At 35.4% G+C, this 25112-nt stretch overlaps 1 protein-coding gene across 1 annotated transcript in view; it reads left to right on the top strand.

Moving 5' to 3' along the window:
• The first annotated feature begins 4117 nt into the window (after positions 1–4117).
• shdb (Src homology 2 domain containing transforming protein D, b) overlaps positions 4118–25112 on the top strand; it is a 43091-nt gene continuing 22096 nt past the window's right edge. Inside the window, exons 1-4 of the mRNA XM_051094185.1 lie at positions 4118–4343; positions 4931–5548; positions 10773–10923; positions 18541–18753. Of these exons, the coding sequence (XP_050950142.1) occupies positions 5210–5548; positions 10773–10923; positions 18541–18753 (703 nt within the window). The 5' untranslated portion in view covers positions 4118–4343; positions 4931–5209. The remainder of the gene's footprint in view (positions 4344–4930; positions 5549–10772; positions 10924–18540; positions 18754–25112) is intronic.

Below are 25112 nucleotides of genomic sequence, written 5' to 3'. Positions count from 1 at the left end.
GCCCTGACGTCATGTGCAGAATACACGCCTGTTGGACTTGGGGCAGGAAATCCGACCAATCAGCGGCGAGGGGGCGGGCAGTAGACTCTTGATTGACAGTTCCGCTCACCGCATGTTTCACTTCAGGTGTCATGTGCGCCTCACCGAGACGCGCCTCTTTTTTTTTTTTTTTTTTTTTTAAAGCAGTGTTAAATAATAAAATAAGAGGCTGGCTTTAATGGATTATGTAAGATAAATAAAAATGTTAAAAATAAATATAAGCCAATCAGATGACGTTTAAAAACCCAACAGCCGATCAGCCAATTCTTATCACCGGACACGTCTCAAATATTGCTTTGCTTTCACAGGAAATTCTCATATTGTGCAGATATGATCATTTTCTGTAGCTGGTGAGTATTATGCTATTTTTACTTTCCACACATTGCATTATCGACTGTATAGTTAATTTAAAAGTGCATATAACACATTGTAATTATGTTATATTTGAGTTAAGAAACGTACATCTTAAAAATATTGAGGAAAAGGCACTTATGTATAGATTTAGGTATGGATATACACATGAATCACCACTTGGGGGCGATAAATACTAAGCACATGTTCATTTTGGCTCTTCAAGCTTTTTTTACAGTGCTGTACAAAAGGACATATATATATATATATATATATATATATATATATAATCCATATGCAATATATTTTATATTATAATGTAAAATATATTACATTATGTATTTTACATATGTAGTAATGTGAAACAGAATTATACAGCAATGTAAATAAAATGTAAAGAAGTATATATAATAATGAAATAAATAAAACAGTTGCAAATGACCTAAAAAAATCTATAATTTTAAAATATTTAACATATTTAAACATATTTAACTGAATTTATTTAAAATATTTTTTATTATTTTACTTCACATATTTAATTAAGATGTGACTTTAATTCCAGAATTTCTGGATTATCTTCAGGTTTTAAAAAAGCATTTGGACTGCTAAAGCATTAATAAAAAAAAAATGTATACATATGGTTTGAGAGCATTTACTGGTATAAAATGCACATTTAAGTGTATAATGTTCAATCATATATTAACCTTTTTCCTATTCCCTTCTGTCTCTCTTTAGAAAAGGGTAATTTCCCTCTCAGCGCTGGCGTTTTCTTTGTCCCAGGAGGCCCTTCCTCTCTCTAACATGTCCCCGTCTGAAAGGGGCAATTTAGAAAAGTGAGGGGAAGATGTGTGTCGACGCTGGCTGGGGATGGAGGGGGTGGCGGATGGCGTCTGCTATGACCTCATCCTTCCCTCCATGTGGGAGAAAAAGAGAGTGAGATCATGGCTGTCGTAAAAACAGCGGCTTTAACCTTTTTCAGGTTTATGTTTTAACAGCATGGGAAAAAAAATATATATCCTGACATTGTCATCTGCTTCTTCTTTGAATTCAAATAGCATCTGAACAGCATTAAGACATCTGTCTGAGGGGACGGCAAGCGTGAACTAGCAGCGCAGATGTGCGTTTGTTATTTGTTGTGTGTTGCAAACGATTAGCCCTAGGCCTCGGTTTTATGACTTTCTACCTCCGCGTTCAGTCTCCAAATGTGTAACTGAGGAGGATTCTGGTGTGCAAAACACTCACACACACACACACCTCACATTCACATCATTAACACTCTGGTGAGTGTTGATTCATGTGAGACTGTCAAAGCGGATCACAGGTGTGAAAACTGTTTGGGGAGCTGTTTTCCCTTGATTAACCAGAATCTACCAATCATTTACCAGCTCTATCTATCTATCTATCTATCTATCTATCTATCTATCTATCTATCTATCTATCTATCTATCTGTCTGTCTGTCTGTCCGTCCATTCGTCTATTTGTCTATCTATCTGTTTGTCTATCTGTCTGTCTGTCCTTCCTTCCGTCCGTTCGACTGTCTGTCTGTCTATCTATCTATCTGTCTGTCTGTTCGTCCAGTCGTCTGTCTATCTATCTATCTATCTATCTATCTATCTATCTATCTATCTATCTATCTATCTATCTATCTATCTATCTATCTGTCTGTCTGTCTGTCCATCCATTCGTCTATTTGTCTATCTATCTGTCTGTCCTTCCGTCCATTCGACTGTCTGTCTGTCTATCTACCTATCTATCTGTCTGTCTGTCCGTCTGTTCGTCCAATCATCTATCTATCTATCTATCTATCTATCTATCAATCTATCAATCTATCTATCTATCTATCTATCTATCTATCTATCTATCTATCTATCTATCTATCTGTCTGTCTGTCTGTCTGTCCGTCCATTCGTCTATATGTCTATCTATCTGTTTGTCTATCTGTCTGTCTGTCCTTCCGTCCATCCGTTCGACTGTCTGTCTATCTATCTATCTATCTATCTATCTGTCTGTCTGTCCTGTCCATCCGTCCGTCCGTCCGTCCATCCGTCCGTCCATCTATCTATCTGTCTGTCTGTCTGTCCGTCTTTCTATCTATCTGTCTTTCTGTCTGTCTGTTTGTCCTTCCGTCTGTACACCTGTCCGTCTGTCCATCTGTCTGTCTGTCTGTCTGTTTGTCCATTCGTCTGTCCATCCGTCTATCTATCTATCTGTCTGTCTGTCCTTCCATCTGTCTGTCCGTCCGTCTGTCCATCTGTCTGTCTGTCTGTTTGTCCATTCGTCTGTCCATCCGTCTATCTATCTATCTGTCTATCTATCTATCTATCTATCTATCTATCTATCTATCTATCTATCTATCTATCTATCTATCTATCTATCTATCTGTCCTTCCATCCGTCCGTCCGTCCGTCCATCTATCTATCTGTCTGTCTGTCTGTCCGTCTTTCTATCTATCTGTCTTTCTGTCTGTCTGTTTGTCCTTCCGTCTGTACACCTGTCCGTCTGTCCATCTGTCTGTCTGTCTGTCTGTTTGTCCATTCGTCTGTCCATCCGTCTATCTATCTATCTGTCTGTCTGTCCTTCCGTCTGTCTGTCCGTCCGTCTGTCCATCTGTCTGTCTGTCTGTTTGTCCATTCGTCTGTCCATCCGTCTATCTATCTATCTGTCTGTCTGTCCTTCCGTCTGTCTGTCCATCTGTCTGTCTGTTTGTCCATTCGTCTGTTTGTCTATCTATCTATCTATCTATCTATCTATCTATCTATCTATCTATCTATCTATCTATCTATCTGTCTGTCTGTCTGTCTGTCTTTCTGTCCGTTTATCTACTTCTATCTGTCTGTCCATTTGTCCATCCATTGTTCTGTGTATTGAATGTATTTATATCTACATGGGAACGAATGTAAACATTTTATTGTCTACATTTACATTGGTTGATTATAGAGTTTGAAGGGACAAAATGTGGAATAAATGCATTCTTAAAGGTCTGTTATTTAAACTTTGTTTTTTAGATATCAAATTAACCAAACAAATAGATTAATAGATTATGACAATACCTGAAGCATTAGGGCTATTTGTCACAATAGGAGTTACCATATGGACTATGGGCCAGTTGCATAAACTTAGCCTTATGTTAAGACAAGTGTCTTAAAAACGTGTGACCAACTAGCAATTAACTAAGGGGTAATCAATCTTATATTTTGGATTCAGCTTAGACTAATTTTTTTATGTATCTGAATTAAAAAAAATTTGACCAGTCTTAAAGAAAAAAATGACATGACTAAATATTAAGACTAGTCTAAACTAGTCTTTTATGCAACTGGGGTTTTGAGACAGAAGTCCAGTCACAATTCATAAAATGTCATTAAATTCTGCTATAAGCCTATAACAATCTGTTTAATGCCCACTTCGACAACTTTCCCCATCAGTGTGACCACGTGTTCAATAAACTGAGTCTTTTTCCCCTGAGCAATAATGATGGAAAGAGCTTTTGGCAGCCAAGACTTAAATATGCCCAAACAAACTGAATTTCAAAAATAAATCAACTATAGCCTATTTACTGGAGTGAACAAGAAGTGTTTATTTGTTTATTTAATGCTGTTAACAGTAATCAATCCTAACCTGTGCCAACCTAATACACCCACAATAAGCATATGTTTCAGATCTGTGCCATACAGCTTATAATAATGATCGGCTAAAGCGAAAATACTGCACCGCTGGATGTAAGGACCTCCCCTTTAAACGCTACAGCTCTCTCGCTCAGTCTCTCTCTTCTCACTCACTTACAACCAGACGCGTTCAGTCGAGCTTTACTGTTCTACTCGTATTCTTCAGCAGTGACCACGTTCTACATCACATTATTGTTCCGTGTCTTGTTGTCCTTGTGCAACATTGTAACATTCGTAACGCGAAAAACGCGTCCGGACTTCCACGATGATTTAACGCTGAAATAAAAAACGTGAGTATCACAACTTGGTCTCATTTGCAGCTTTTGGTTTTATCTCAAATCACAAACCGTGATGTATTAAACATAAAGTAGTCATCATGTCAGCTGTGAAATGTTTAACGTTGACTGAAAGTGCGACTGTTCACCGCAGACTCGCGTTCATGTTTAGTTTACAAGAGAAGTTCTCAGCTGTTATCTTACTGAGTTGTGCATTTTCATTTGTTCTTAATCGAAATGAACTGTCAATGCTCAGGTTTTGTGGAATAATTTCTTATTATGCTCGAATTTAAATGGTTTATTGTGCGCATCACAACCACGTGCGAATCCTCCAGTTTGTTTGCTTTTGTTCTTAAACAGCTTGTTGCAGCTGCTCGTCTTCCAAGCTGTTTTACTATCTTCCAAAGTAGAAAGCCTATCTATCTATCTATCTAATCGTTTTTTGACAGATCTGTGATAGGGCATTATATTGATCATAAGTCTATTCATGCATGTATATTAAAAAAATCCTTCTCGGATTTAATAATGTGAATATTATTAGCTGTAAAATGTATGTTACATGTATTTATCTGATTCCCGAATGTTTATTTCTGCTGTTGCAGAGGCGTTGAGAACCACAAGACCATTGCCGTCCATGGACCACCTGTAAATCGGGTCGGTAAATCCAGGGATCGACCTTGTTTGAGGACCACAGTCGTGCCTTTGAACTGAAACATGAATTCAGTCCATTATTCCCAAGGTATTCTGCTTAGTTTTTGGATAAACATCTAATCCCCTCCTTAGTATAGATTCCTGACCTCATTATAGGTCACCATTGGACACTTTGAAGACCGTTGGAGTCTTTGTGTCCTTCACTGCTGGACATTCACAAACAGAATAGAATGGCAAAGTGGTTAAAGGACTATTTAAGCTTCGGGAGCAAACGAGTTCCCCCGCAACCTCCGAAACCAGACTACACCGAGAGTGAGATATTGAAGGCGTATCGTGCACAAAAGAACCTTGACTTTGAAGACCCTTATGAGGACTTCGAGAACAGGGCTAGAAATGACAACGGGCCGACTGAAACGGCCCACATGGGCTTCGGCTCTCCTCTGAAATCCTCAAGTCTGGATATCAAGGTCGTGTCACCGAAACATCGGCTTATAAAGGTGGACTCGCAAGACCTGGGACGGAGCAAGATTCTTCTGAGCTCCGTGTCTTTAGATGAACCGACAGATCCGGTGAGTATAAAAAGCCAATGTTGTCTCTTTCTTTCCACTGGACAGTTAACGCGTCTATAAGTAATAAGTATTGTTTAACGTAAGAAGTAATAAGGTGTAAATTTTCCCATTTTCAAATAAGTTTGATTGCATTTTGCATATATATTTTGTAAAATGTTCATTTAACATTGACGTTTATAATTCTTTATGTTGAAATACAACCAACCGGCCCAACACAGCAATGTGCTCAACCAATGGTGTTAGTCTGGAGGTGGAGCTGTGTTTGACCAACCAATGGGAGAGTGTTCATGCAACTTTTTTGAGAGCAATAATTTTGCTATTTGGTGACTATACACCAGAGGTGTTTCCTCTGAAGAGGCAAGAGAGGCAGAGCCTCCTCAAAATTTTGGATGAGAAAAAAAATTTATAGTACAGAAATAAAACAACAACAGTATTACTAAATCTAGCATTAAAAAGTGTATAAATCACTTGTTTTTCTAAAGAAACATTGTCCAACAGTGACACCAGGAGGTAAAGTTAATCTGCATTTCTCTTGCCTCCCCTGAGCCCATTGAGTTTTAACAGACTCCCTAAAGTGTACCGTGGGTTTGGTGAGGGGTAATTGAGAATGAATGGGGGAAAGTTGCTCCATCGCGATATGATTGGATGTGACTGGTTATGTTTAGCTGTGATTGGTTCATGCGATAAATATTTTGTTTAAATTTAAAGTAAATCTCTGTATCTGTGACCAGTATTTATTGAGCTTTGAGGACTAATGATCTGAAAAATTCAAAAATAGTTAAAAGTTAACTGTTAAAAAAATAGCTGAACATAAGTTCACAAATAAAGTATATTAAATTGTTACTGCCTTCAGTTATTATTTCAAAAGAAATAATGAAAGAAATGCTTAAAACAGAGTTCATCCAAGGTGCTTACAGTGCTTGAAGTACGTGAATTTGACTTTTTGAAATTTAAGGCCTGGAAACCCCTTGAAAACAGCAATATTACTTTTATATTATTTTTTTTGTTTCAGTTAATGTCACAAAACTATCAAATAGTAGTACTGACAGTGTCATGTAAACATGACTGAAGAGGCAAAAAGAGGAACAGATGAACCAAATCAATTTAGTGAGTCATTTAAGCTGGAACTGCTCTGATTGATTCAACTCATGACTTCTTTTCATTTCAAGTGATTCACTAGCAAAAACTAGATCAAATTAAAAGTGCCATTCATTTTCGACATCGCTTATAATGGTTTTAAAAACCATTGTGTCACAGCATGATTCACTGTTTCGAAGCACTCCAAACAGATTGCGTATGGCGAATTAATTGATTCAGATCAGGCTTCAAATCTCGTTTTGCAAACCATTTGATTTAGATCAGGACTTCGGAGCGGGTTCGCAAATCATTTGACTTAAATCGGAACTTCGCATATTGCAAAGATTTAGATCGAAACCTCAAGTCACGTATTGCAAAAATGTAATTTAGATCAGGACTTTGGAGTGTGTATCACAAATCATTTGATTTAGCTCAGAGCTTCAGAGCGGGTTCTTGAATCATACCACAAATTGAATGATTCGCGATCCGCAAACTGCACTCCGAGTCCGGATCTGAAATGATGTTGCGCAAATCATTATTCAGGTCTGGACTTCAGAGCGTGGATCACAAATCATTTGATTTAGATCGGAACTTTGGAGAGAGTTCGCAAATCTTTTGCTTTAGATTGGAACCTAGGAACACAGATGTGAATCATTTGAGTCAGATCTGGCCTTCAAATCACGTATCGCGAATCATTTGATTTAGATCAGGACTGCAGAGCTGGTTCGCAAATCATTTGACTTGGATCTGAATGTTGCGTATTGCAAATCAATTGATTTATATTTAAAACCTTAAGTCATGTGTCACAAATCATTTGATTCAGATTGGGACTTCGGAGTGCATCACAAATAATTTGATTTAGATTAGCTCTTCAGAGCAGGTTCTTGAATCATTCTGTAAATTGAATGATTCACAATGATCTGAAATGATGTTTTGCAAATCATTATTTAGGTCAGGATTATGTGGAGCATTTATCACAAATCATTTGATTTAAATCAGAACTTTGGAGTGGGTTCACGGATCTTTTGCTTTAGATCGGAACCTAGGAGCACGGATCGCAAATCATTTGATTCAGATTAGGCCTTCTATTTCTGTATCGCAAATCATTTGATTTAGATCAGGACTTCGGAGCGGGTTGGCAAATCGTTTGACTTAGATCGGAACTTTGTGTACCGCGAATCAATTTATTCAGAACAATTGATTTAGATTGGAACTTCAGAGCAGGTTCTTGAATCATTCCATGAATTGAATGATTGGCGATTCGAGTCCTGATCTGAAGTGATGGTTCGCGAATCATTATTTAGGTCTGGACTTCAGAGAATGGGTCACGAATCAATTGGTTTAGAGTCAAAACCTCAAGTCTTGAATCATTATGAAAATTGTATGATTTGAGTGCTGTTCTAAAATTATGGTTTGTAAATCATTATTCAGGTCGGGACTTCAGGAAGTGGATCACGAATCATTTGATTTAGATTGAAATTTTGGAGCGGTTTCGCAAATCTGTTTTTTACTGATTTATTTCCTTAAACAGTTGAAAATATCAAATCATAAGTGAGATCTCCGATAGACGTCCTTGAAAATTAAAGTATGTCTGAGAAGTTCTTGAAAGTCCTGGAATTTTATTTATCTGTACGAACCCTGTTAAAAACACTAATTTGATGGGATTTGTGGAGGAAAAAAAACCCTTGAGGGCTTTGCCTCCTCATTTCAGAACACCAGTGCACACTACTGCTATACATATACATCTAATGTATATTTATAATGAATTTATGCCTATATGGCATATGTTTTGTATTTATGCAAATATCTAAAAATGATAAGTGACGTAATTGTTTTTCCATATGTAAGTGCAAGTCAAATAGTTGTAGATCTGAGGGGTTCTGGTGAAACCTGAAGCCATCAGGTGATGAAATACATGAAACAAACTGTCAAACAAGTGATTTGCGGTCTGAAACAATCTTTCATGTAAACCCTCTGTTAACCCTGCATTAGATTTCGTGTCTCAGAGCACCGTAGGTGTCAAAACCCCTTGATCCACCACAGCTGAAGCTCTTGAATAATACATGGAGTTTAGTTAGGCTGCTGGGGTTGGGGCGGCCCAAAGAGAATACTCACAAGAGCCAGAAAGGTTGGTCCTGTGATCAGACATTGAGTAGAGACTCAATACTGGCAGACAGTGGAGGAATCCGCGCACGCACGGTCACGGACAGATAGCAGCCTTCAGTGCAGTCTCATTGATTGTAATCAGTACCAGTGATGAGCGAGCTGATTGGTTGGGCTTGAAGAACGGCTATGCCAATGCCGAGCCATCGATTTAAATCCCAGTTTAATGGCGACCCTCTAAGTGCATTGTCTTGCGAGCACCGTTACGCATCATTCCCTGTTAACCTTCATTAATTTCCACCGTAATCCTAATTAAGTTTTTATAGCGTTCCTAATGAACATTTCAGATTTATTGTCCTCCTATTCTTGTTAAAGATCAACCAGACAATTGGGCGATTTGCCTGGTGGGAAATCGGGAGAGTGTTGCGTGCCGTGGTTTGCAGGCTGAATGGTGCCGCGTGGAGCCGTTGGCTCAAGCCCTGGTTTGAGAGACCATATGGCCGTCTTTGTAATTGTCCCGGTGCCAACTGATTGAGGGCTTCCTCCTGGGCCTGGTATGGGAGACAAACGCACCTCCTAACATGCTCATCAACACTTCCCCACTGCCTCCTTCTGCTTCACAGGAGAAGGTAGCACGTCCTTGCGAATCTGCTTGTTTTCGGGTGTCTCGCGCTATATGAGGTGGTGTTGCTGAAAGTACACGTTCTGAAAGTATGTGAACACAAGGGCTGCACTATTTGGGGAAAAACTCTAATTGCATTTTATTGCTATATATATAAATATTTAAGCTCCAGGTTTACATCCAGCTTTTTTTGTAGGGCTTATAAATAATTTGTTGTAATACATTTTTTTTATTATTATTAAATATTTCATTGTACAATAAAAAAATCGAGGGAAAATAATAAAAAGTATTTTTGTTATTTTTATTATTATTATTATTGTTTGCTATTACTATTATTAATTACTATAATTACTATTATAATTATTAAACACATTTTAAAAATTGCTGTTGTAATATTTATAAAACATGAACAGAATTAAAAAAATGTATATATAGTAATGATTTTATTTTATAGCAGTTAGTTTATTTTATACCAATAGTAAAGGAAGAACACCGCGCCAGAGCTGTCAAAACGATTAATCACAATTAATCGAATCCAAAATAAATGTTCGTTTACATAATATATGCCTGTGTATATACAAACACATACATGTATATATTTAAGAAATACACAAACTTTTTGGATGTAATTAATCGCAGTTAATCAATGTGACTAATACTAATACTTATTTAACTGAATCGCAAATTTTGCACAGCCAAATCAGGATTTTGGGTTTTGTTTTGATTAAAATACAACCCTAGAAGAAGATAAATAATGCTGGACAACGATTTATTGTGATTAGTCATGATTAATCACATTCAAAATAAGTTTTTGTGTACATATATGTATGTACTGTTTATATTTATTATGCATATATAAAAACACACACATACAGTGTATATTTTGAAAATATTTACATGAATATAATTTAAGTAAATACATATAATTTATATTATATATAAATATATTTAATATATAAACATCACATATTTTTCTTAAATATATACATTCATGTGTGTGTATTTATATATACATAATAAAAATACACGCTGCACACACATGTATTATCACAAAAGCTTTTATTTTGGATGTGATTAATCGATTAATCACGATTAATCATTGCCCAGTCTAAAACTGATTTCCATGCTGCTTGTCACTGTATCGCACACCTGGTTTGAATTTTATTAGGCCATACAACGCCAAATTATGACTACTGTTGGTAGTGATAAATTTGTACCGCAGTGTACAAAATAAAACAAGATGCTGTCTGTTTGACTGAAAAATAAAATGTTTTTTTGCCTCAGAATTATGTAAAGTGATTTCCTTTCATTCATCCCTCAGCATACTGAGTTAATCCTCAATTTGTTGCAGCGAATAAAAGGGATTTCTTGCGTTTCCTTCTTCTGTTTGAAGATCATTACATGGCTTTGTTCTTGTTTCAGGTGGTTCCTTCAGCTCCAGTCATGGGAGATACCGACTACTCCGACCCATTCGATGCTCGGTTGGACCCGCGTCCCGAAACAGCTCAAGGCCCGATCACTCCAGAGAACAACGGCTACATGGAGCCCTACGAGGCCCAGAAAGTGATAACCGGTCAGTCAGACTTCATCCTGTTTCACTTGGTGTATGTTGCCATGCCTCAGGGGAGTCTGGTTTGCCCTTTGAGTCGTATGGAGAGAATGAAGTATGAGTATGTCTTTCTCAGCAAGTCCCCAGTCATCCAGTGCTGTCAGACAGTGACTCACTGCTGATTCTCTCCTAGAGTCTCACCGATTACAGTTCTGTGTTCATGCAGTTTGTTCCATTGTCTTATTCTCATTGTCTTTTGACCACCTCATATGCTTATTTGAGACTTTTACCTTTGCTTCAAAACCTAGACAGCATTTTAATGTGGTGAAGACCATTTCAAAAGGTAGCAACCAACATTTTACTGTTTTCTAAGACACCTGGCCAAATCTTGAGGCAGGATTGCATGTATCATTTGCAGTTGAAACAAGCTCATAATGCATTAGTGGTACCGGTGGAGCCCAAAGGAATGATGATTATAAGTAACTCATGTAGAGTTGTTTAGTCATGACGTCAGGTTGTTGGCCACAAAGGCTAATTTGCTATGGGTGCCCTCAGGAATTTCCTATGGGTTTTTAGAATAGTGCTTTTTGATTTTTATGAGAAAATGAGGTCTGTAGTTAGCATTAGCTGTAGAGAGTTTCACATTTTGTTTTGTACCACAACATAAATGACACACAACACATGTTAATTTTGCTGATTTCCTCTATTTTTATGTCTTAAGACAACAGTTCACCCAAAAATAAAAATTACCCCATGATTTACTCCCCCTCAAGCCATCCTATCCATGACTTTCTTCTTTCAGATGAAAACAATCAGTTATATTAAAAAAATGTCTGGCTTATTCAAGCTTTATAATGGCAGTGAATGGCTGTTGAGATTTTGAAGTCCAATAAAATGCATCCATCCATCATAAAAAATACTCCACACAGCTCCAGGGGGTTAATAAAGGCCTTCTGATTAAAACCAACCAAATGTCACCTCATAATAGGAAGGCTAATTTTTGATCAGATTTTTGGATTATTGATTAGAAGGTGCTTCTGAAATTTTGACTGTGCTCCTAAATCTTTTAGGTTGCTCCAAATGCTCCAAAAAATAAAAGTAAGAGTAGAGCCCTGTGGCGCTTTTAATACTGTAAAATATAATGTTGTGATTCCGAATATAACTTGTAGCAATATGACTGATTTTACTTTTTAGTGTTTTATTTTATTCAGAAAAAATAGTTTCGATTTTTAATACTGTCAGATACTAATTTATCGGTATCGGCCGATAATTCACATTGTCTTCTGATTCAAGACAACAGTTTAGCAAGCTAAGAAATAATTGCTTTTCAAGCATGTGACGCTCCTGTAATTTGTATTTAGACACACCTGTGACAAGTAACAGGTGTGGGCAATATGGTAATCACACTTGCAACCAGTTAAAATGGAGAAAAGTTGACTCAACCTTTGTGTTGTGTCACACTGAGCATGGAGAAAAGAAAGAAGTGTAAAGAGTTGTCTGTGGATTTGAGAGAAAAAACTGTGGAAAAACATGGACAATCTCAAGGCTACAAGTCCATCTCCAGTGATCTTAATGTTCCTGTGTCCACTGTGCACAATGTCATCAAGAGGTTTACAGCCCATGGCACTGTAGCTAACCTCCCTGGATGTGGACAAAAGAGCAAAATTAATGAAAAACTACAAGGACGGATTGTTCGAATAGTGGATAAAGAAACTGATTAACTTCCAAACAAGTTTAAGCTGATCTGCAAACACAGGGTACAACAGTGTCAGCTCGCACTACCTGTGGAAAAGGGACGCTATGGTAGGAGACCCAGGAGGACACCACTGCTGACACAAAGGCATAAAACGCAAGACTGGAGTTTGCTAAAACTTATGTGACAAAACCACAATCCTTCTGGGAGAACATACTGTGGGCAGATGAGACAAAAGTAGAGCTGTTTGGTAAAAGACATCATGACACTGTTGAAATGAGGCCTTCAAAGAAAAGAACACAGTCCCTACAGTCAAACATGGTGGAGGTTCAAAGATGTTTTGGGATTGCTTTGCTGCTTCTGGCACTGGATGCCTTGACTGTGTGAACAGTATCATGAAATCTGATGATTAGCAAAGAATTTTGGGACACAACGTAGTGGCCAGTGTCAGAAAGCTGTGTCTCCACCAGAGGTCATGGGTCTTCCAGCAGGACAATGACCCAAAACACACTTCAAAAAGCACTCAGAAATGGTTACAAACAAAGCGCTGGAGAGTTCTGAAATGGCCAGCAATTAGTCCAGATCTGAATCCCATAGAAACATGTGGAGAGATCTCAAAACAGCAGTTTGGAGAAGGCAAGAGTGGTCCAAAATTTCAGTAGAGAGGTGTGAGAAACTCATTCGTGGTTACAGGAAGCGATTTCAGTCGATTTCAGGTATGTTTTCCAAAGGGGGTGCTACCAAATATTAAGTTAAGGGTGCCAATAATTTTGTCCAGTGCATTTTTTTGGGTTCTGTGTGGAATCGTATCAGATATGACTTTTCTTCCAATGCAAACAAAAAAATAAACATGTGAGTACCAAAACATTTGCAGCTGCAACAATTTTCTGAGAGAAGGGTAGCATTTTCTGACAGAATTGCAAGGGTGCCGATATTTTTGGCCATGACTGTATTTACTGGCTGATTTGTTAACTATGTAAACTTAGATCTTTATCGTAGCTGTAGCCCTTATTTAGTGACTTGTTAGCAATTAGCGTTTTAAAGCACACTACATTGGAGGTATGATGTCAATGACTTTAATTTATGTTGTAGAACAAAATGCAACATTATTTTACTCACGAAAACTGTTATTCTCAAAAACCATCACAAAAATTTCCTCAGGCAACCACTGGCGCAGCACTACTAATGCTAACTCTATGAACGAAAGACACAATTTCATTTACATTCAAAGTATAAGGTAAATAGTTCAATATGATTAAAACCTGACGGTTGTATGTAATATTTCTTTAGGGTTGTATTTTCTTTATGTATGAATATGATAATTAGCATTAGCTTAGCAACGTGCAAACACGACTTCCATCTCATTCATGTGAGAACTGCTATTTAGCTACTGCAAGTTGAGTTAGGATGTTAACTTAAGGGCCGTTTACACAAAACAAAACGTTTTTTTTTTTTTTAAGTTTGACTAATTTTAACTTGTCACGTTATTAAGGTACTGCAAAAGTTGTGAGCGCAATGGTCAAACATGTTTGTCTAGTGCTTGTTTACATAGAAAAACAATGTCATCACAAAACGTGTTTTGTGTGAATGGACACTTAAAAGGTAGCTGTCTATGTAGACAGTAGACAGACTTTGCTATGTTTTGGAACAGAGCTGAAATGCAACACGTTCCTTAAATGTTTTCAGGGAATTGTGTAGTATTTTTTCGTCTTAGGACCCCAGCATCCACCTTAATTTCTCCTCAGATCGGTCTTGCTTTCAAGACAGCCTCATTTAATTTTCAATCCGTCTCTACAGGTTAATCTCTCCTCTCATTCTCCATCAATTCTCAGGTATGGGGGAATGTAGCAGCCCTTCTCTCAGGCGTCACAAACGCTTAACGTCAACACACACTCCCATAGCTTTCTCTCTCTCCCTCCACCTCAGGGTCTGTCCCTCAGGGCCTCCTCTTTGTCGCTATGGCGACGGCTAAGGAGCCCAATAGAAGCAGGATGTGTGAAGGTTAAAGTTTGTCTTTCTCTTGTTACTGTACGCCTGCCTGGTTTCTTCTCCGTCCTGCTTTCTTTCTTTCTCACTGAAGCACACGTCCATGGCAGTATTCCTTTTCAGGCAGAACGTCCCACGTCTGGTCTGTTTGGTTTTACGCTTCTCGTAATTTTTAACATCCAGGCTGTTCGCCGGATGAAACTCAAGTGACGAATTCATGTGTGTTGTTGTAATTTTGAAAAGATGAAGAGTTCTTTGATTCCACATTTGTGATTCCAATAGTGTGTATTAAATACAGTGTTTGTACAGCATATCTCTACTATATTGGTTATTAACTGATATTAGAAATTCTTTTCTTTTTTTGTGTTGATTGAGAGTATATACTAAAGCTTTGACATTTTTCATAAAGTAAAATAAAGCCGAAATCAAATAAAATATAAATATAAAAAAAAACTTAATATAAAAAAAAAAGTTTAAATGAACAATAGAAATGTTTCCTTGTTCTCCTAACTGAAATAAAACAAGTTAAAGTACTAAAACTTTAACTAAAATTAATAAAAAAACTGAACATATAAAAATAAAAGCGAATTGAAAATATAAATAGATACTAAAATACTTTGTAAATAATACTAAAATAACATATACATTTCAGTTTTATGGTTGGACTTTCTTTGCCATCATCTAACTCATTATTCTAACAGTTAATATCTTAAAACATAAATTAATAACACAAGTTAAATGTAATATTTAGAAAATCTCAAAATGAATATCAATTTTTCATGCTTTATGTAATGCTCAGATGCCGAACAGTGTTATTTTAAACTTTGAGCACGTATCTCAAATCATTTGATTTAAATCTGGACTTCTGAGAGTGGATTGCGATATCATTTGATTTTGATTGGAACTTTGGAGCGGATTCTTGAATCATTTTATTCAGATTTGGATTTCGCCAGTCTTTTGATTCAGATAGGAACTTCGGAGCGGGTTCACAAATCATTATATTTAGATCTCAACTATGTGAATCTTTTGAATCAGATCTGGACTTCAGAGCGGGTTTGTGAATCTTTTTTATTTATTATTTTTTCAGATCGGGACTTCGCAGATCTTTTGATTCAGATTGTAACTTTGGAGCGGGTTAGTGAATCATTTTATTTAGATTGGGATTTCGCAAATCTTTGGTTTCAGATCGGGATTTTGCAGATCTTTTGATTCAGATCAGGACTTGGCAAATATTTTGATTCAGATCGGAACTTCTGAGCGGGTGTGTGAATCATTTTATTCAGATTGTGACTTAAACTGAGACTTCGCAAATCTTTTGATTCAAATCGGAACTTTGGAGAGAGTTCATTAATCATTTTATTCAGATCAAGACATCGCAAATCTTGATTCATATCGGGACTTCTGGGCAGGTTCGTGAATCATTTTATTCGTATTGAAACTTTGAATCTTTTGATTCAAATCAAGACTTCACAAATCTTTTGACTCAGGTTGGGACTTAGCAAATCTTTTGATTCAAATCAGAACTTTGGAGCGGGTTCATTAATCATTTTACTTAGATCAAGACATCGCAGATCTTTTGATTCAGATCGGGATTCTGAGCAGGTTCATGAATCATTTTATTCATGTCGGGACTTTAAATCTTTTGATTCAGGTTGGGACTTGGCAAATCTTTTGATTCAGATCAGGACTTTACAGATCTTTTGATTCAGATTGGAACTTCTGAGTGGGTTTGTGAATCATTATATTCAGATCGTGACTTTGAATTTCTTTGATTCGGGTTGGGACTTCACAAATCTTTTCATTCAAATCGTAACTTTGGAGCAGGTTCATGAATCATTTTATTTAGATCAGAACATTGCAGATCTTTTGATTCAAATCGGGACTTCACAAATCTTTTGATTCAAGCTGGGACTTCACATCTTTTGATTCAGATCAGAACTTCAGAGCGGGTTATGAATCTTTTGATTCAGATTAGGACTTCACAAATCATTTGATTCAGATTGGCACTTCGCAAATCTTTTGATTCATATCGTAACTTTGGAGTGGGTTCATCAATCTTTTTATTCAGATCAAGACATTGCAAATCTTTTGATCCAAATTGGGACTTCACAAATCTTTTGATTCAAGTTGGGACTTGGCAAATCTTTTGATTCAGATCAGAACTTTGGAGCGGGTTATGAATCTTTTGATTCAGATCGGGACTTCAAAAATCAGTTGATTCAGATTGGCACTTCGCAAATCTTTTGATTCAGTTCGGAACTTCGAAGCAGGTTCATGAATCATTTTATTTAGATCAGGACTTTGAATCTTTTGATTGCGATTGGGACGTCACAAATCTTTTGATTCAGGTTGGGAGTTCGGAGTGGGTTTCTGAATAATTTTATTCAGGTCGGGACTTTGCAAGTCTTTTGATTCAGATCGTAATTTTGGAGCAGGTTTGTGAATCATTATATTCAGATCGGGACTTGGCAAATATTTTGATTCAGATTGGTTTTTAGTTTTAACTGTACATTTATGATTTCAAACTTTATGAATGATTATTTTAGGTTCAAGTGTGAGTAAGGAGCTGGAAGCTGTTAAAAACAAAGCTCATAATCGTTTCGAGAGAAAATTTGTTGATGCATTCAGAAAATCAATGCAGAATTATCAGTAATGGTCAGAATTGTATTGGTATCGGCTAGAATTTTCTTACTGGTGTCTCGTTACTTCACATTCTCCTGATGATTCAAGACAAGCATTTAGTAAGCTAACTTGAGCAAAAATGAATGCCTCAAAACATTTTGTAGTTGCAGTTTTCCTATAGGCTTTTAACCGACTGTTATTTTTGCTGAAAAGCACTTGAAGGTCATTCAGACATCCTGTTGTTTGGTGCTTGTCGTTCGAGAGGTATGATAATGGAAATGAAAATGCCCATCAGGAGAGATGAGAGACCCCAGTCCTTGAGATTGGACTCGATCTGCGCGCACACACACACACTTGCATCTCTTTCTCTCTTTGTTAAGCCCTCCCGTATGAAGCCGGCAAGCTGTGCAAACACAATTTGTCTCTCTTTTAGATTCATACCCCGCCACTCTTCACCAGACATTTTCATAATTAATGTGGCCCAGGCGAGGGAGCCCAGCTGTGGAGCTCAGGGAACATATCGATTTATTGTTGTGTCTTGATTTAACAGCACGGCTTGTCTCGCACCGTTTTAATGAACACATGCTACAGCAAAACTTCCAGAAGATGCCTGAATCAGCTTTCAAAACCAACTGTTATGACAATAATCTTACAAAACCAGACACTGGACTATTAACACAAAATCTGAGTCATATTACAACTTACTCTGACCACAAATTCCAGGATGTAGATGCGTATGTTTTCCGTCAGATTTGGAAAAATTCAGCATTACATCACTTGCTCACCAATGGATACTCTGCAGTGAATGGGTGCCGTCAGAATGGGAGTCCAAACAACTGATAAGAACGTCATAATAATCCACAACAAGTCTCCAGTCCATCAATTAACATCTTGTGAAGCGAAAAACAATTTGAGCTAAAATACAAGTCCTCTATCCATAATATTGCTGTCTCCAGTGTAAAAGTTGTCTTGCCTGAATCAGGAGAGAAATAAGCACAGAGAAATGTATGCATGGCGATGGGTTTGTTTCTTACAAACATGCAGCTTTTCGCTTCACAAGATGTCAGTTGGATGTGGATTACTACTGTGATGTTTTTATCAGCTGTTTGGACTCTCATTCTGACGGCACCCATTCACTGCAGAAGTGAGCAAGTGGTGTAATACTACATTTCTCCAAATTTGTTCTGATGAAAAACATACTCATCTACATCTTGGATGGCCTGAGGGTGATTAAAGATTCATTTTAGGGTGAACTGTTCCTTTAAGAGGCCAGAATTGACTCAGAACAGAGTCAGATTAGGGTGGAAAAGAGTTTGTAACAGGCTTGTTTGGTGTTGCAGAGCTGCAAAGGAGAGCTGGTGGTGGAGCAGGAGGTTGGGGGAGAGGGGAGGTCCAGCTTTATGACACCCCGTACGAGGAGCGTGTCCCAGGGCAGCCGGATCTGCCCGAGGAGGGAAGGGAGAGCAGGCTGCCGCAGGACGACGACAGGCCCGCAGACGAATACGACCAACCGTGGGAGTGGAAGAAGGAACACATCTCCAAGGCTTTTGCAGGTAAACAGACTAGCTGCTTTAACTTGCTTGGTTTTATGTGTCTTTTGGGGGGAAAAAATGAAAGTTGTGTCGTCTTCAGACTTCATTAGGTTTTTCATTAAAAGTTTTCAGGTTATCATTAATTTCTCATTTAAACGTTCGTTACGGATTGTGAGTTATATAGTGCTTTTTAAAAAAAAATTCATTTACCTTACTGATGTTCTTTTAAATTACATTTTTAAATAAAAGAAGCTGTAAAGTGATTTTAGTAAGTAAAGGCTTAATGAAATAAATGAATAAAAATAAATCAATAAATAATTACTAAATATTTGTCCAGTGACATCCAAAAAATGTGTTTGTCGCAGTAGATTTAGGTAAAGGATTCTTTTACATTTTTAAATAAAAATGAAATAATAAATAAAATATTTATTTAAATGTTCAAAAGTAATATAAAAGTAATTTGTTAATAAAATAATTATAAAAACAATAAAAATATCTAAAATATATTTATAAAAAAAATGAAAATGTCACCCTCAACAAATAAATGTTTCTTGTGTATTCTAATTTCGTATTGTCTTTTCAACTTACTAAATCTTGTTTGTTAAATGTTAAATGTTCTGTCTATCCTTTTATCTCATGTACCACAGCCTGTAATCTTACTAAAATGTTTCTGTTCAAATATCTTAAGAATAATAGAGCAGTATGCAATACTATTAGAAAGAGTAAACACATAAATGAAGTTGGTAAGTTGGAATGTGCAAGGCTTTAACTCCCCAATTAAAAGAACCAAAATATTAACCCACTTGAAAAAATTAAATATGTCTGTTGCAAGAAACTCTGTTAGAATCAGAGCATAAGAAACTCCAAACAGCAACAATTCACACAGATATTTTTGTCATCCTATAAAAAAAAAAAAAAAAAAAGGAGTAGCCAAAAAACATACCAATTGTCATTAATAAAACCGACACAGAAGGACGATACGTTATTGTTAATCTAACTATCAGTAATGAAGATATGACAATTGCCAATGTTTACGGACCTAACAATGATGATGGAAATTTTTAACACACATTTTTCTCCCTAATATCAAACATATCACAATCTACAGAAATCATAGGAGGAGACTTTAAAGGGGTCATCGGATGCCCATTTTCCACAAGTTGATATGATTCTTTAGGGTCTTAATGAAAAGTCTCTAATATACTTTGATTAAAAATTCTCAATGGTTTTGTAAAACAACACCCTTCTTACCTTGTCAAAATGAGCTCTGCAAAAATCATCTCATACTAAGGGGTTGTTCCTTTAAATGCAAATGAGCTCTGCTCGCCCCGCCCCTCTCTTCTCTCTGTGGAGTGACGAGCCTGTTTATTCAAGCTGATGTTATGTTTATACCAGCAGCGTCGCACACGTTTCTGAAGTGGCTCTCCGCGCTGCTTCTGTAAAGATACACGCATACGCCTCTTTCGATTAAATAAAGCCAAAATCGGTGCAAATCCCACCAAAATCTGTTGAGGAACGAATTACGTTTTAGTCACATAACATCGGTTAATGAAAACGTTGTCATTTTGCAATACTTTTTTATCAACATGTATAAAATATCACCAAAGTTTTGCGCAAATATCTAATGGAAACACGCCGAGTGAAACATATGCAATATATCTTACTGGAATACTATAAATAATATTATTGTTATTATAATCATAATTTATAATTAAATGTGAACACAGAAAGAGCATCACAAACAGTGTTTTCAACCACATTATAATCGTTATTTCTGTGTTACAGACATTTAAATAACAGAAAACTTTGTTTTGGATATAAACACTTACTGTCTATAGTAGCGATAAAAACGAAAGTATCTTAACACTTGTATGTATTGTAACGCTTATCTTCTGCCAGGAGGGCGCGACAACTGCCTGCTTAAAAAAGTATGTCATTGAATCATTCATTCAGGAGATTTCAATAGTCAAACAATTACGTTATTTTATTTAGTTTTCTGATCTTTTGTCTCCAGAATCGTGAGAGAATCATGGTCTCCAATTCATTAAAAATAACTGGGGTTCTCAATTTATCGTGAATCGTGAAGCTCTTGTTTAAATGTTGTTTATTACAGCGTATATTTTATTAAAATGGAAGTTGAATTTCATAAAGTTCAAAATTCACCTTTTTTTTTTTTTTTTGCATTTTGTCTTTTTCAGTTGAAAAAAAGACTATTTTTCTTGATATATTTCATCATTGAGGATTTCTTAAGAAAAGTTAAAAATCTCATCTCGTTCTCGTGAACTCAGTCTCATGTCTCGTCTCATCTCGTGAGATAAGTGTCTCGTCACACCCCGAATTATTAGTGTAAGTAATATAAGTTAAGTATTAATATAATTAGTATTTATTTACTCTTAAGTTCATACGTTTCCTATCTTCTACTTTCAATTTATGGCACCATCTGTCCTACATCTGTGTATGTGTGGATATGTGTATATTCATGTTTGCACTGTTGCTATTATTTTTTGCCATGACAAAGTTGTTGTTGTTGTTGTTGTTGTTGTTGATTATTCTGATTATTATTATTATTATTATTACTTTTATCATTCAATTAGTTTTCATTCATTCATTCCTGGGGCATTCTGTAATTTATTCTTTTTTTTTGTTTTTGTTTTTGTTTTTTCTATTTTCTCTCTTCCCTCCTCTTCCCAAAACATACTTTCTTTCCTTCCTTTCCTGTCTCCATGCCTTTTCGTTTCCTTTCTCTCTTTCTGGTTCTATCTCTTTTTTTGTCATGTACTATCTCTCGTCTCAAAGAGAGCAAAATGTTTTTATAACATTGAACTGCCAATGGGTCTGGCAAATAAAATCAGTATGGTTGAGAAAAGTAAACCTGCGGAAGCACTGACTTCAGCATTACTACCCATGAACTTCACATAGTAGAGTCGACAATTAAGGCGAGACCGCAACTAGGTCGTGCACTAATGGTCTAGAAGGGGCCTGCCAATGACCTACGAAATGAGAAACGGGTTCATGGTGTATTCCACCATCTGTCTCCACTATGAATTTGAAAGCAACAGTCCTCCAATACCTTCCATTCCTCCCACTTTTTCTCTCCCCGTCTCACTTCTTCTTTTTCATCTTTTCTCTTTATTCAGCATTGTTCACTTTTCAGATCCTCTAAAATTATTTGCTTATTTTTAATTGTTTTTTTTTTTTTTCTGTTTGCTACATCCTCTTGATTTATTTATTTATTTATTTATTTATTTATTTATTATTATTATTTTTAATCTTTTTTCTTTTTCTCTAATTCTCTTATTCTTTTTATCACTATTATTTAATTTTTTTTTTTTTTTTTACAGAGGATGACAGGGTAATAGACAACAGTATCAACGGAATGAATGAATAAATCAATAATTTAAGGAGTAAATGAATAAGTTAATAAATATAACACATTTTAATTAATTTATTTCTACTTTTATATATACCTTTTTTTTTTTTATTGTATTAGTTCTTTATTAGTTTTTTTTTCTCTCAACTCCTTATTCATTGTTTAATTATTAGTACCAATAACCCTTCCGCCTCCAATAACCTATCAATAACCTATGAACTATTATTCTTACTATTATTTCTATATAGACTGTGGAAACATTGTTTATTCATATATTTATTTGAAGTAATCCTTTTTGTGGTTGGTGTTACTGTTGTTCTGGTTGTTGTTTGTAATTTTTTTTGTATTCTTAATTTTCATATGTGTGTCTACTGTCATTTCTCAATTTGTCACAACTTCATAATAATATTTAAAAAAGATTTAGGTGAGGGATTCTTTTACATTTTTTAAAATATATATATATATATTTTTTTTACATATTTAAAAGCCTATTAATTATATTGATTTGTTTTATATTGTTTACATTTGTGAATAAATTAACAAATGAAGAAACGAACAAATAAAAAAATAAAAATAATTAACATAAAAGCATTTTAAAAGTAAAAAGTAAAAGTTTTCGAGTCATCATTACATTTCTCATTTAAATATTCATTACATATTGTGAATTATTATATAGTGCTTTTTAAAATTAATTTACCTTACTGATGTTCTTTTAAATAAAATTTTTTTTTAAATATGCAGTTATTTAAAAAAAAAAGTTTTTTTTAAAAAGTAAATGCTTAATTAAGTAAATGAGTAAAAAATAAATAAATAATTACTAAATATTTCTCCAGTAATATCCAAAAGATTTGTTAGTCACAGTAGATTGAGGTGAAGGATTCTTTTACATTTTTAAATTAAAAATGAAATAAATAAAATATTTATTTAAATGTTTAAAAGTCATTTAAGAGTAATTTATTAATAAAATAGTTATAAAAACAATACATTATTAAAAAATGAATGAATTATGAGCAGCATGTCCTCAGTGCCTATTAATTATATTATTTGTTTTATATTTGTTAACATTTTAAATAAATTAACAAATGAATTCACAAGCATAGATAAAAATCTGAAAAAAATTAAAGCAATTTCATTGTATAAAATGAAGTTGATAATGAATGCATATATTTTTGTAACACTGAGATTTAGCTAAATGTTTTTAAATGACATTTTTACATTTATAAATAAAAGTGAAAATACATAAAATGTGTGTTTAAAAAAAAAAAAAAGGTTTAAAGTTACTCAAAAGTACTGTAAATTAATAAAAAAAAATATAATTAAACTACTGGAAATTACGAAACGTATGGATGGCACATCTTCACAGCATCGTCCAATGGATTTATCCAGTGTAACTGTAAGATTTAGCTTGAAGGATTCAGTGGGAAAGTATTTTTTCATTGTTGTCTACAGCAGAAAAGGGCGCAAAGGAAAATCAATCTGATTAAATCGTCGAATATCGTATTTCACTTGAAAACGCGCCACGTTATGGAAGTAAAACAGTTGCGAATGCTGTTTCATGTTGATTCCGTTTCATGTTCTACCACTGGTCTGAGGCCAGTTTTATAGATCTCTGGATAATGATTTAAACGGTTTTGGAAACAGAAGCCTAGACCAGCAATTAGGAACCACAGAAGAAACAATTCAGCCTGTAGGAATCAATTCTTCATGTTAGCCTATTCCATTTTCGGTATATTTTGGTTTAGATCATTAGCATTTTTGGTTTTTGGTGGCAGAGGGAGGCCGAAAAGCACTCCATATGGATGTTATTGGATCTGGTGAACGTGGCCCCGTGTGTGTGCGTGTTTTGCAGAGCTCACAGGCAGTAGATGAAAGCAGTGCCGTGGGGCCAATCCTGTTTAATTGAGCTGTATCTCTGCGTCAGGGGTCAAGGTGACACTGGAATAAATCATCCCCCGCCTTGCTCGCCACGCACACCTCCAACACAAACACACACTTTTTTCCATTAATTAAGGCCTTTCACAGCATGTCTGAGCTTCAGTATGGGAGAAGCGGTGGTCAGCAGTGCCATGCATGAGCACAGCACTACCCAACATCGAAACGGCAGTGGTTTACTGCTGCAGAAGCACTCTGTATTTTTAGCTGAGAGACAGAAAGTGCGCGCAAGGGGCCCGTGCTAACTGCTGATGTGACGACCTGCTTTTGTAGCACGGAAATAAAGGAGGAAAATAATGAATGCGTGACACGGTTGCATATTATGTGAGAACCCGCCTATAAAATATATAATATATAAAATATATATAGGTCTTTTTTTAAGACCAACTAGTCAAAAGGTAATCGTCAAAAATTTCATACTATTTGGCATTTTGTGTTACTATACACTACCTGTCAAAAGTTTTTGAACAGTAATATTTATATATATATATATATATATATATATATATATATATATATATATATATATATATATATATTTTTATATATATATATATATATATTTTTTTTTTTTTTTTTTTTTTTTAAGAAATCTCTTCTGCTCACCAAGCATACATTTATTTGAGCCAAATAAAATAAAAATTTGAAATATTTTTAATATTTAAAATAACTGCTTTCTATTTGAATATGTTTTAAAATGTAATTTATTCCTGTGATCAAAGCAACATTTTTAGCACCATTACTCATTCAAAAATCATGCAAATATGCTGATTTGATGCTAATGTGCTGATATGTGGATTGATTTTTTTCAAATCAACATTTGAAATAACATTATACACTATACCATTCAAAAGCTTGGAGTCAGAAATTATAGAAATTATTTTTTTTTAGAAATTATAGTTATTAGTATTAGTAATTATAGTAATTTATATCGAAAGGATGCTTTAAATTGATCAAAAGTGATGATAAAGACATTTATAATTTTTCAGATAAATGCTGTTTTTCTGACCTTTCTGTTCATCGAAGAAACCTGAAAAATTCTATTCAGCTGTTTTCAATAATAATAATAATAATAATA

This window comes from Labeo rohita, chromosome 22, assembly GCF_022985175.1.
Source record: "Labeo rohita strain BAU-BD-2019 chromosome 22, IGBB_LRoh.1.0, whole genome shotgun sequence".
Taxonomy (NCBI): domain Eukaryota; kingdom Metazoa; phylum Chordata; class Actinopteri; order Cypriniformes; family Cyprinidae; genus Labeo; species Labeo rohita.
Note: the sequence above shows the minus strand (reverse complement) of the source record. Positions and strands in the feature narration are given on the sequence as shown.